At 44.3% G+C, this 12,560-nt stretch overlaps 1 protein-coding gene across 1 annotated transcript in view; it reads left to right on the forward strand.

Moving 5' to 3' along the window:
- Window positions 1-12,043, forward strand: part of SOS1 (SOS Ras/Rac guanine nucleotide exchange factor 1) — a 142,370-nt gene extending 130,327 nt beyond the window's left edge. Inside the window, exons 18-22 of the mRNA XM_075862787.1 lie at window positions 5,042-5,214; window positions 5,365-5,481; window positions 8,425-8,689; window positions 10,323-10,441; window positions 10,828-12,043. Coding sequence (XP_075718902.1) covers window positions 5,042-5,214; window positions 5,365-5,481; window positions 8,425-8,689; window positions 10,323-10,441; window positions 10,828-11,322 — 1,169 coding nt within the window. The 3' untranslated portion in view covers window positions 11,323-12,043. The remainder of the gene's footprint in view (window positions 1-5,041; window positions 5,215-5,364; window positions 5,482-8,424; window positions 8,690-10,322; window positions 10,442-10,827) is intronic.
- The last annotated feature ends 517 nt before the right edge of the window (window positions 12,044-12,560 follow it).

Genomic DNA, 12,560 nt, shown 5'->3' on the forward strand with positions numbered 1-12,560 from the left:
ACCTCCCTGTATATGATGCCACACACCTCCCTGTATATGATGCCACACACCTCCCTGTATATGATGCCACACACCTCCCTGTATATGATGCCACACACCTCCCTGTATATGATGCCACACACCTCCCTGTATATGATGCCACACACCTCCCTGTATATGATGCCACACACCTCCCTGTATATGATGCCACACACCTCCCTGTATATGATGCCACACACCTCCCTGTATATGATGCCACACACCTCCCTGTATATGATGCCACACACCTCCCTGTATATGATGCCACACACCTCCCTGTATATGATGCCACACACCTCCCTGTATATGATGCCACACACCTCCCTGTATATGATGCCACACACCTGCCTGTATATGATGCCACACACCTCCCTGTATATGATGCCACACACCTGCCTGTATATGATGCCACACACCTCCCTGTATATGATGCCACACACCTCCCTGTATATGATGCCACACACCTCCCTGTATATGATGCCACACTGCCCCGATGTAGATGATGCCACACAGCCCGACATGAATGCCCTACATACTCACCGATGCAGCGCTGTCTTCTTCAGGTAAGGTCTCTCGTCTTCACGGGATCAGCGGCGACGCGATGACACTCACCGATGCAGCTTGTCTTCACGCGTGGTTTCTCGTCTTCACGGGATATGTGAAGACGGCGCGATGACGTCATTGCGTCACCTTCGCAGTACCCGTGAAGACGAGAGACCACACCTGAAGAGGTCTGCGCTGCATCGGTGAGTGCCATCGAGCCCTGATAGCCAATCCCCATGTCCCAGATCAGTTTTCAACGGTTGTTACATGTATTGACAGGCGTTAAAAACGGATCCATTGACTTCTATGGGGGCCGTCAGTCCGTGAAAACGGCCAAAAATAAGACATGTCCTATTTTTTGACGGCCATTATTCACGGGCCGTTAAAAAAAACGGCCATGTGAATACACCCATAGAACATAATTGTTCTGAAAACAGCCGTGTGACGGCCGTTAAAAGAACGTGTGTGAATAAAGCCTAAGAGTTCTTATTCGCTAACCATTTAAAAAAATATATATTATAATTTGAAGAGCATCTTTCACTTTTTTTTGTTAATGTTACATTACAATATATTCTCATGGAAGTATTACATTAAATGATGTACTAAAGAAGTAAAAATGATGTGTTACGTGTTTAGTTCTCCGTTAATGAATATAATGGGTTTGCTTATCTCTGATTAAGCCTAAGGCTAAATTCAGACGAGCGCAGCTAAACTCGAATGTGAAAAACTGCCGTTTTTCATGTCCGAGGTGCACCCGTGCTTGGACGCGTTGTCACGGATCCCCCATAGACTAGAGACATGTCCTATTTTTTCACGGCCCTTTACACGCTCCGTTGAAACAACGGTCGTGTGGCCGGCCCCATCGAAATACATGAGTCCATGTGACGGCCATTGTTTCAACGGCTGTCACACAGACGAGATACGCGCTCGTCTGAATGAGCCCTTAGGCTCTATTCACATCACACTACAGCCCCCGGTGCATACTCCGTACGTATCCACATACGCAGTATACGACATACATCGGATATAAGAAGTCTACACACCTCTGTTAAAATGCTCGTTTTTGTCATGTTACAAAATCAGTCCAAGATATTTCAGAACTTTTTCCACCTTTTAATGTCACCTATAATCTGTACAATTCCATTGAAAAACAAACTGAAATCTTTTAAGGTGGAAAAATATAAATTAAAAATAAAAATAATGTGGTTGCATAAATATGGACACCTTTAACCCCTTAGTGACCACCAATATGCCTTTTCACTAAGGGGCCTTAGGCTAGGCCGCCACCTTGTTACGGCAGCCTAGTCAGTGTCCCCTGCAGGCTGGAGCGGGTGCTCGGCTGTCTGATGACAGCCTGGCTCCTGCTCCAACGGTAGCGATCGAAGTTTACTTTTAGTTTTACCCGTTAAATGCTGCGGTCAATAGCGACCGCATCATTTAAATCGTTTACAGAGGGAGGGAGCACCCTCTCTCACCCATCGGCGGCCTGTAAATGCAATCGCGGGCCTCCGATGGGGTGTCATGGTAGCCGGGGGCCTAATAAAGGCGCCTAGGCTTGTCCTGGGCATTTGCCTATTAGGCCAGAGGCATGGCCTAATAGATTGCCTGTCAGTTTTACACTGACAGACAATAATGCTTTGGTATACTAAGTATACCAAATGATTATAGCAGCGATCAGAAGATCGCATAGTGAAGTCCTCTAGTAGGACTAAAAAAATAAGTAATATGAATTAAAAATTATTAATAAAGATTACATTAAAAAACAACAAAATTTTTTTCCAATAAAAAGTGGTTTTATTTAGTAAAACGGTAAAAAAGAAATAAAAGTACACATATAAGGTGTCGCCGTGACCGTAATGACCCAAACAATAAAGTTAACATGTAATATAAACCACAAGATGAACGCCGCAAAAAACAATGGCGAAATTGCTATTTTTTTTTCATTGCTCCCCAAAAAAGTCATAATAAAAGTTAATCAATATGACCCATGTACCCCAAAACAGTACCGCAAAAAACAGGCCCACATATCACTACATTGATGGAAAAACAAAAAAATTACGGCTCTTGGAACGCGACGATGCAAAAACACGTAATTTTCGTTCAATAGAGTTTTTATGGTGCAAAAGTCGTAAAACATTAAAAAAAACTATACATATGTGGTATTGTCGTAATCGTACCGACCCATAGAATAAAGGTAACGTGTTCTTTACGCTGCACAATGAACGGCGTGAATTTAATACGCATACAATTACGGAGGAATTTCAGGGTTTTTCCTACCCCCCCCCCCCCCAAAAAAAAGGTTAATAAAAGTTAGTCAAAAATGATATGTACCCCAAAATGGGGCCATTAAAAAGTACAACTAATCCTGCAAAAAACAAGTCCTCATACAGCTACGTCGATAGAAAAATAAAAAAGTTATAGCTGTTTGAATGCGACTATAGAAAAACAAACTAGCTTGGTCATTAGGGCCTAAGGCTTGTCATTAAGGGGTTAAACTAATACTTTGTTGAATTACCCTTGCATTCAGTCTTTTTGGGTAGAAGTCTATCAGCATGGCACATCTTGACTTGGCAATTGTTGGTCACTCTTCCTTGCAAAAGGGCTCCAAATCTGTCAGATTGGGAGGGCATCTCCTGCGTACAGCCGTCTTCAGGTCACCCCACAGAGTTTCAATGGGATTCAGGTCTGGGCTCTGGCTGGGCCATTCCAAAACTTTCATCTTCGGCTGGTGTAGCCATTCTTTTATTGATTTGGAGGTATTCTTTGTGTCGTTGTCGTGCTGAAAGGTGAAATTCATCTTCAGCTTTTTAGCAGAGGCCTGCAGGATTTGTGCCAATATTGCCTGATATTTGGAACTGTTCAGAATTCCCTCCACCTTGACTTAAGCCCCAGTTCCAGCTGCAGAAAAACAGCCCCAAAGCATAATGCTGCCTCCACCATTCTTCACTGTGGGCATGGTGGTCTTTTGGTGATGTGCAGTGTTGGCTTTGCGACAAACATAGCTTTTTGAATTAAGCCGTAAACGGCTGAAAAATCGGATGCAGAACGCCTCCTAACATCTGCCCATTGATTGATTGGAAAACGGCGTTGTGTTCCGACGGAGCATTTTTTTCGCAGCGTTTTTTTTTACGCGTAGAAAAACGGGCGCGAAAAAGAAGTGCAGGACACTTCTTTGGACGTTTTTGGAGCCGTTTTCCATAGACTCTATTGAAAAAAGCTCCAAAAACGACCGTGAAAAATGCAGCGAAAATCGCGAGTGGCACAAAAAAGTCTGAAAATCAGGAGCTGTTTTCTCTTGAAAACAGCTCCGTATTTTGAGACGTTTTTGACTGCGTGTGAACATACCCTTAGAGTCTAGCTTAAAGGAATTCTTTAAAGGCCATGTAAATTTATGGAGGGCAATTTATTTATAAAAAGGTGTGATTAGTGCAACTTTCTAAATAGTTTTTATGAATTAGTTTTACTTTTTTAGATACAGCTGCTCTGTATTTGCTAAGTATCGTTTGCTATTACCTAAATCCGTCAGTCCTGCGGGCCTGATAGGTTCACTGTCAGCGGGTAGACCAAGTTATGAATTTATATGTGATAGATTACTGGTGGATCCTGCACGTCAGAGACACTCAGAACCCGCTGTCACTGAACCTGTCAGTCGTGTGGACCTGACGGGAGCAGGATTTATCGCTAGATACAGCTGCTATGTATAGAGAATACAGAACAGCTGTATCTCAAAAAGTAAAATTAATTTTTAATAAAAACTATTTAGAAAGTTGCACTAATTACACTGACTTTTTTAAATTAAAAACAAAAAAGTGTGCTTCTTATTTTTTAGAAATAGCGCCACTCTTGTCTATGAACTGTGTCTGGTATTGCAACTCATCCTTATTCCGGTGCACACTGCTATACCAGACACTGCCCATAGACAAGAGTGGAGCTGTTTTAGGCTTTTACCTTTTTCCTAATCTCATAAACCCCTTTTAGTGCATAGATAGACGTGTGTCTGTTTCAACTTGTGTTTTAGGTTAGGCCCTGTTCACATTACCGTTCGCCTTCCGTTCCGGGGTTCCGTCTGAGGTTTCCGTCGGGTGAACCCCACAACGGAAAGTGAAACCACAGCTTCCGTTTCAGTCACCATTGATATCAATGGTGACGGAAACATCGCTAATGGTTTCCGTTCGTCACCATTCCGTCAGGTTTCCGTTTTAACGACGGAATCAATAGCGTACTCGACTGCGCTTTTGATTCCGTCGGAAAACCGGAAACCTGCCGAAATGGTGACGAAAGGAAACCATTAGCGATGTTTCCATCACCGTTGATATCAATGGTGACTGAAACGGAAGCTGTGGTTTCACTTTCCGTTGCGGGGTTCACCCGATGGAAACCTCCAACAGAACCCCAGAACGGCAAGCGAACGGTGATGTGAACAGGCACTTAAATAGCCAAAAATTACCCATATATTGAAATATTTTCCTTTCTACTTTAGGAATTTATTTGACCAACATTTTAAAAACAGAAGAAGGCAATCCTGATTTTCTGAAGAGACATGGGAAAGAACTGGTGAATTTTAGCAAAAGGAGGAAAGTGGCTGAGATCACAGGGGAAATACAGCAGTACCAGAATCAGCCATACTGTTTACAAGTAGAGGCTGACATCCGGGTAAGTTTATATGTGTATAATGATGTGAGCAAACCATCTTATTGGTTGTGTGTGTGTGAAATAAATAGCTCTCATTTGTTATTATGTAGTAATTGACAAATTTCTATCACAATCTTTAAGTTTTGCAAATTAATATTTCATTTATTTCAGAGATTTTTTGAAACTCTGAATCCAATGGATAACATCGCAGAGAAGGAGTTTGAGGATTATCTCTTTAAGAAGTCATTGGAAATTGAACCTAGAAATGCAAAGACTTTGCCACGTTTTGTAAGTAGCCCTTAGGTGTTCAAAATGGCCTCTACGGACAGAATCCGATGATATTAGTATTTAAAAATTGTTCCCACATTAGCGGGCTTTTATGACCTGTCAGACAAGTCATGAGTATGATTCTGGGGGCCCATTACTGAGAAGGAGCCATGCTTCATATAAATTAATGGGACTGTCAGAATGGTTTGCATTCGAAACTCCCCTGCGATTTTTCACTTGTGATTGGCTGACACACTGGGGCAGATTTATAAATACTATCTAAGATTTAGACCGCGTAAACTTAGAACATTAAGAAGATGCGCTAAATTAATCAGAGTGGTGCACGCTGTATGATAAATGCGTTGCTTTCTGCTTGACCGTTTAGACAAGTTTCTCCCCTTTTTATACCACATTTGATTTGCCTTTTTTGCAACAAAATTTTGTTGTCAGATTTTTGGCACATTTTAAGCCACACCCTTTTTTTCTCGTTCTCGTTTGTATGGCGGTAATAAAGTGGTTTCATTCATATTTAGATGGCTATACGTGTGTCCTTTCTTAAGCCCTTATGCACACGACAGGGTTTCCCGGCCGTGTGACGGCCGTTCAAAAAACGGCCGTCACACGGCTGCAGTAGGAAGAATAGACAACTAATTGGGCTATTCACATGACCGATTTTTTTGACAGCCCAGGAAACCCGGCCGTCAAAAAATGGGACATGCCCTATTTTCGGCCGTCTTCCCGGTCGCCCGGCTCCCATAAAAGTCTATGGGGCCTGGTAATACACGGCCATCACTTGAATGTGCTCCAAGTGACGGCCGTGTCTTCCGTCGCTCGCTTTCTCCTCCTCACAGTGCGAAGTGCATGTGAGGAGGAGGAGGGCATGTCTTTTGCTCCCTGTAAGAGCTTCGGCAACGCTGTGGCCGGGGATTGGGGATTCTGCTCCAGCAGAAGTCCCTGACTTCACTGTGTCCATATATGGACACAGTGACGTCAGGCACATCTGAAGCGGAATCCCCGACCCTGTGGCCGGTGTCTCCGCTCCAGGAGAAGTCCCTGACTTCACGGTGTCCATATATGGATACAGTGACGTCAGGCACTTCTGAAGCGGAATCCCCGACCCTGTGACCGGCGTCTCCGCTCCAGGAGAAGTCCCTGACTTCACTGTCTTCATATATGGACATTGAAGTCAGGGACTTCTCCTGGAATGGTGGCGCTATCTACAGACAGGTAGGGGGGTGCCATCTATGCGGGGGGGGGGGGGTGCTGTGTAAAACAACCTGCAGGGGGCCTGTGTGGCATTACCTATGGGGGGGCTGTGTGGCATTACCTATGGGGGGGGCTGTGTGGCATTATCTACAGGGGGCTGTGTGGCATTACCTAAAGGGGGTCTTGTGCCACTACCTAAAGAGGGCTGTGTGCCACTACCTACAGGGGGCTGTGTGCCACTACCTACAGGGGGCTGTGTGCCACTACCTACAGGGGCCTGTGTGCCACTACCTACAGTGGCCTGTGTGCCACTACCTACAGTGGCCTGTGTGCCACTACCTACAGTGGCCTGTGTGCCACTACCTACAGTGGCCTGTGTGCCACTACCTACAGGGGCCTGTGTGCCACTACCTACAGGGGCCTGTGTGCCACTACCTACAGGGGCCTGTGTGCCACTACCTACAGGGACCTGTGTGGCATTAGCTACAGGGAGCTGTGTGGCACTACCTACAGGCAGCTGTGTGGCACTACCTACAGGCAGCTGTGTGGCACTACCTACAGGCAGCTGTGTGGCACTACCTACAGGGAGCTGTGTGGCACTACCTACAGGGAGCTGTGTGGCACTACCTACAGGGGCCTGTGTGCCACTACCTACAGGGGCCTGTGTGCCACAACCTACAGGGGCCTGTGTGCCACAACCTACAGGGGCCTGTGTGCCACAACCTACAGGGGCCTGTGTGGCATTACCTACAGGGGCCTGTGTGGCATTACCTACAGGCAGCTGTGTGGCACTACCTACAGGGAGCTGTGTGGTACTACCTACAGGGAGCTGTGTGGCACTACCTACAGGCAGCTGTGTGGCACTACCTACAGGGAGCTGTGTGGCACTACCTACAGGGAGTTAAAAACGGCAACACGGCCTGGAATGGAATCGGAACGGATGTAAAACGGATGCAATCCGGCCGGGAAAAACGGCCCAAAACGGCCGATTTTATCGGCCGACACTCGGAACCTGTCGTGTGAATAAGGCCTTACACATTCTTTAGAGAGGCACAAAGACCTGTTTTTTGGTGTATTTTAGGTTTAAAACATGGTAGCCAAGAAATTCACCACATTGTAGGCCAGAAATTTGCGACATTGTGGTTCATTTTACAACATATTCTACGTGCAAACAAATTAGTAAATCTGCCCTATTGTATTTTTGAGTGATGATTGCTGATCCACCCTCACAATTGATTGACCAATAGAATCAATGAGATGGCCCAAGGAGAGTGATTTCTCTGAAAACAATCTTCTCATAATCTCTGTAGATTATAAATGGGTTATATGGTCTTTATAGGGAGAATTATATGGACTGATTAAGGTAGGCTTCTAACATAGGGCGTCCTTTTCAGAACAGTACTCCTACTTTACCTAAGGATCAGTATATCAAAATGCTGGTCTGATCAGGAGCAAATTAACTTAAATATGTTGTGCTTAAAATAGGGTGTAACTGAAGATCAGTACAAGATAAGTAAATTATTTGCGAAACTTTTCAACATGTCGTAAAAAAATTGAAATCCCCAGAACCCCACAGATGTGATCTTTTCAATTTCTCTATGACATGTCAGAAGATAGAAAAATGTCCACAAAGCTGAAAATCCCATTTAAGCTTTTTCTCTTTAGCCTGTATGTGTTTTTTTTTTTTTGTTTTTTTTTATTATTTGCATTGTCCCTAAAGGTTTATTTCTTTGTTTTTGTGGATTTTTTTTTCCTCAGCAAAAAAAGTACACTTATCACCTAAAGTCACCTGGTGTGCGGCCATCAAACCCAAGACCGGGTACCATGAGGCACCCCACTCCTTTACAGCAGGAACCCAGGAAAATCAGCTACAGTCGCATCCCTGAGAGCGAAACAGAAAGTATAGCATCAGCCCCAAATTCTCCCAGGACGCCACTGACTCCTCCACCACCTTCTGCGGCATCCAGTACGACAGATGTCTGCAGTGTCTTTGATTCAGACACTTCAAGCCCCTTTCATTCACGTAGGTTCCATATTTTCAGATTGGCTAGTTTTCTTTTTCAGTAGTTACTTATTGGTGAACATCCCTAAGGCGGTATTCACACGACCGGGTCCCGCCCGAGCCCGAGTATCGGCCGGTAAAATCTGCCATTTTGCCCGGCCGGTTTGCATAAAGTTTTGCATCCGTTCCGGGCCGGGCAGATCTGGACAGTGACATCAGCGGCAACTCCTGAAGGGGAATCCCCATGTGTTTCCCCTGATGTCACTTCCCAGATATGGACAGAGACATCAAGCGCTCTGTCCAGGAGCGGAATCCCCGAACACACTGGGATTCCGCTCCTTCAAGGAGCTAAAGTGGGGCTAGCACATAGCAGAGCGGGGAGATACCTCCCTGCTCTGCTATAGTGGCGTCGCTACAGTAGTAGCAGCAGCTGCTAGCGGCGCCATGGAAGGTGTCGCCGGGCCAGGGCGCTTTTAAAACAAGCAGGGGAAGGGAGCCAGCGCAGTGCTCCCTTCCACCTGCTGTACACCCCGGCCCTGCCACACAGTGTACAGCGATGCCATTCGTCAGAATGGCATCAACTCCTCCTCCTCACATGCACTCTGCGCTGTGAGGAGGAGGAGATAGAGCGCAAGCCACGGAAAACCCGGCTATCACTCGGGACACATTCCGGTGATGGCCGTGTATTACCCGGCCCCATAGATTTCTATGGGGGCCGGGTACCCGGCCGAAAATAGAGCATGTCCTATTTTTTGACGGCCGGTTTTTCCGTCCGTCAAAAAATCGGTCGTGTGAATAGCCCCATTAGGGGTCTATTATTCCTAATGCAGCCGGGTGCCGGCCGATTTATGAACGGCCGGCACCCGGCCGGGAAAACCTGTCGTGTGAATGAGGCCTAAGCGTAAAGCTGGCCATGCCTATGAGATAGACATATTACCTGACTCCAGCATAAGGGTATGTTCACACAGCCTATTTTCGGAAGCAGAACACCTCCAAACATCTGCCCATTGATATCAATGGGAAAACGGAGTTCTGTTCCGACGGAGCATTTTTTGCTGCGTTTTTTTACCATTTTCCATAGACTCTATTGGAAAAAGCTCCAAAAACGGCCATAAAAAACGCCACGAAAATCGCGAGTGGCACAAAAAACTTCTGAAAATCTCTTGAAAACGGCTCCGTATTTTGAGACGTTTTCGACTCTGCGTGTGAACATACCCTCAAAGTGCACACTCTGCCTGCTCAAGCTTGGATGTATATTTCATTGTGGAGAGGGGTACAAACCTCTGTCAAACACCTCTGGCAGAAACACCGGATCGGGCAAGTTGAAATCCAACACGCCGATCCCTCTTTCCCCCAACCTCTGCCTTGAGGAGAGAGTTGCGAGGCCCTCGTACACATAATCGGTGGGTTCTGACGACTTTTATCTTATGTGTGTGGCCAACTTTAGTTTGGAGAGGAATTAGAAAGTTTTAGTTTATCATATACATAATAGCAGTATTTATTATATGTAGTAAATTCCAGAAATGATGTCCTGTTTGGAGATATTGTACTGCCAACTGATGGTCAGCTATCATTAAGCCCTGCAGATTTTTCACTGTAGCTTGAGTCGCAGTTATAAACAATGCATTAACTCTTCTATTGGAATCATCCTCAGGTTCTGCATCAGTATCTTCAATTAATTTTACTAAGAATTGTGATGAAATGCAAGTTCCTCCACCTGTTCCTCCTCGCAGACGACCGGAATCTGCCCCAACAGAGTCGTCCCCCTCAAAGGTAAAATAAGTGGCGTTATATCTTTACATAACAAAGGACATGCTTGGATATTGCCTACAGCGACCACTAGAGGTAGTTGGTGAAAATAGATGTATACACTTCCCATTGAACTCCATAATAAATTTTGTCGTCCGTTTATCTTCCTAAACTCGACGTAGTGGTGTGTGCAGACAGCCACATTTTTTATTTTTATTGAATTCTGGCTATGTGATTGGTAGCAGGGGATTTGGAGCCTTTTTTTTTTTTAAAAAAAAAGGCGCTCGGACCACTTTAAATATATATTATGAAATGAATCGGCATGAACAGTACACGTAAAAATATCAAGTCTGATGTATCTTTTGAACATAAATCTTTGTCATAATGCACTTGTTTCCTTTCCTTTTCAGATTATGTCTAAACATGCAGATAGCCCTCCAGCAATCCCTCCTCGGCAACCTACATCAAAAGTATATTCTCCACGGTATCCGATGTCTGAACGCTCTTCAGTTTCTGAAGGACCCGAGAGCCCCCCACTTTTACCACCTCGAGAACCAGTGCGCACCCCAGATGTCTTCTCCAGCTCTCCTCTACATCTTCAGCCTCCTCCACTTGGACGGAAAAGTGAACACGCTACTACTTTTTTTCCTTATAGCCCGTCACCATTCACCCCACCTCCACCACAGACTCCATCCCCCCTTGGACCAAGACGTCATCTGCCTTCTCCCCCCTTAATAGTGCAAGATCTAGAACTGCCTCCAATGACTGGACCTCCTGTGCCACCCAGACAAAGCACTTCTCAGCCTATCCCAAAGCTCCCACCAAAAACTTATAAAAGGGAGCCTCCACTTCCATCTATCCACAGAGATGGACCCCCGTTGTTGGAAAATGCCAATTCGTTGTAATGCAGATAGTGTCTCCTAAACACTAAAAACTCATGTCTCTTCAAATGAATCATTGATAAAAGGACAAAACTGTAATGGCTGAGAATGCCCTGACTTTCAGTTGAATTAAACAACAAAAGGGACGTCCTGTCTCACTGCTGTTCCTCTCGGATGCATAGTGCACGGTTACAAAAATAGACTGTTGGTCAGGCAGGAGTAGTCTTTTGTGAACCATGAAAGACACATAGTAAAGGTGGAACCGTGAGAGTGTTGTGGCCATATAATGTCAAAGAGATACAAACTAGAATATTATGCACTTTTATATATATATATATATATATATATATATATATATATATATGTCTATGTCTAAACAGGGATGTTTATATCCTACATAGATTCTCTTTTGCTTCGTGCCTCTGCTTTAAACTTTTTATAAATCACAAGGAGCTTTGTGATGACTATCTGTGGTACCCAACTTTATAAAAGTAAAGTATAGCGCTGTATTTCCCGTTCAGTTTACAAAATGTTCTATGCGTTCTTTTGGTACCTGCCTCACCAAAGAGGTACTTTTTTTATTTTTTTTAATTTCCTTTACATTTTTTTTATATATAAAAAGTCAAATATGGAGCCAGTTAAAAGAAAAAGGACATTTTAGCTGGTAACAATGTGTAATTATTGCCTTCAAACGGGGGAAACAGTCTTATCATTAAAGCAGTAGCAAAGCTATGTGTGACACCTGCTTGTGGTGTATGTGCTTCTTAGTCTCTTGCTCTGCTGGATTATTTTCAACTTTTCTTTTTTGTGTTACATTGGCACTGTCAAGTTGTTTTTATTCGTGCCAGTTCTGGACCAGTGAAGTCACTGGCACGCCAGAATGGGTACATGCTCGTGGATATCAGTCGTTCTGTGATGATTTTTTTATCATCTAGATCTACACACAGCAGTGCTTGTATAAGGAATTACAATGAAGCTACAAGTTGCCATAAATTCCTGGACAAAGCTTTTTACTTTTTGAATACATCCTTATGTAAAACTGTAGAACATCTCTAAATAGGTTTCAGTTTCTCTAAGTTTGTACAATACATCAAAATGCGGCCCTTGAGATCTTAATACAGGGATCCAACCTGCTGGACGACACTGCACTTGTTTATACATTTATCCATTAAGCAGTGCATGTGGACATGGTAAATCCATCAACATCTATGTAAACATCAGATAATACACATTAGATAAATGTTGGCCGACATTATAATGTA

The sequence above is a fragment of the Rhinoderma darwinii genome, chromosome 4 (assembly GCF_050947455.1).
Source record: "Rhinoderma darwinii isolate aRhiDar2 chromosome 4, aRhiDar2.hap1, whole genome shotgun sequence".
In the NCBI taxonomy this organism is placed as follows: Eukaryota; Metazoa; Chordata; class Amphibia; order Anura; family Rhinodermatidae; genus Rhinoderma; species Rhinoderma darwinii.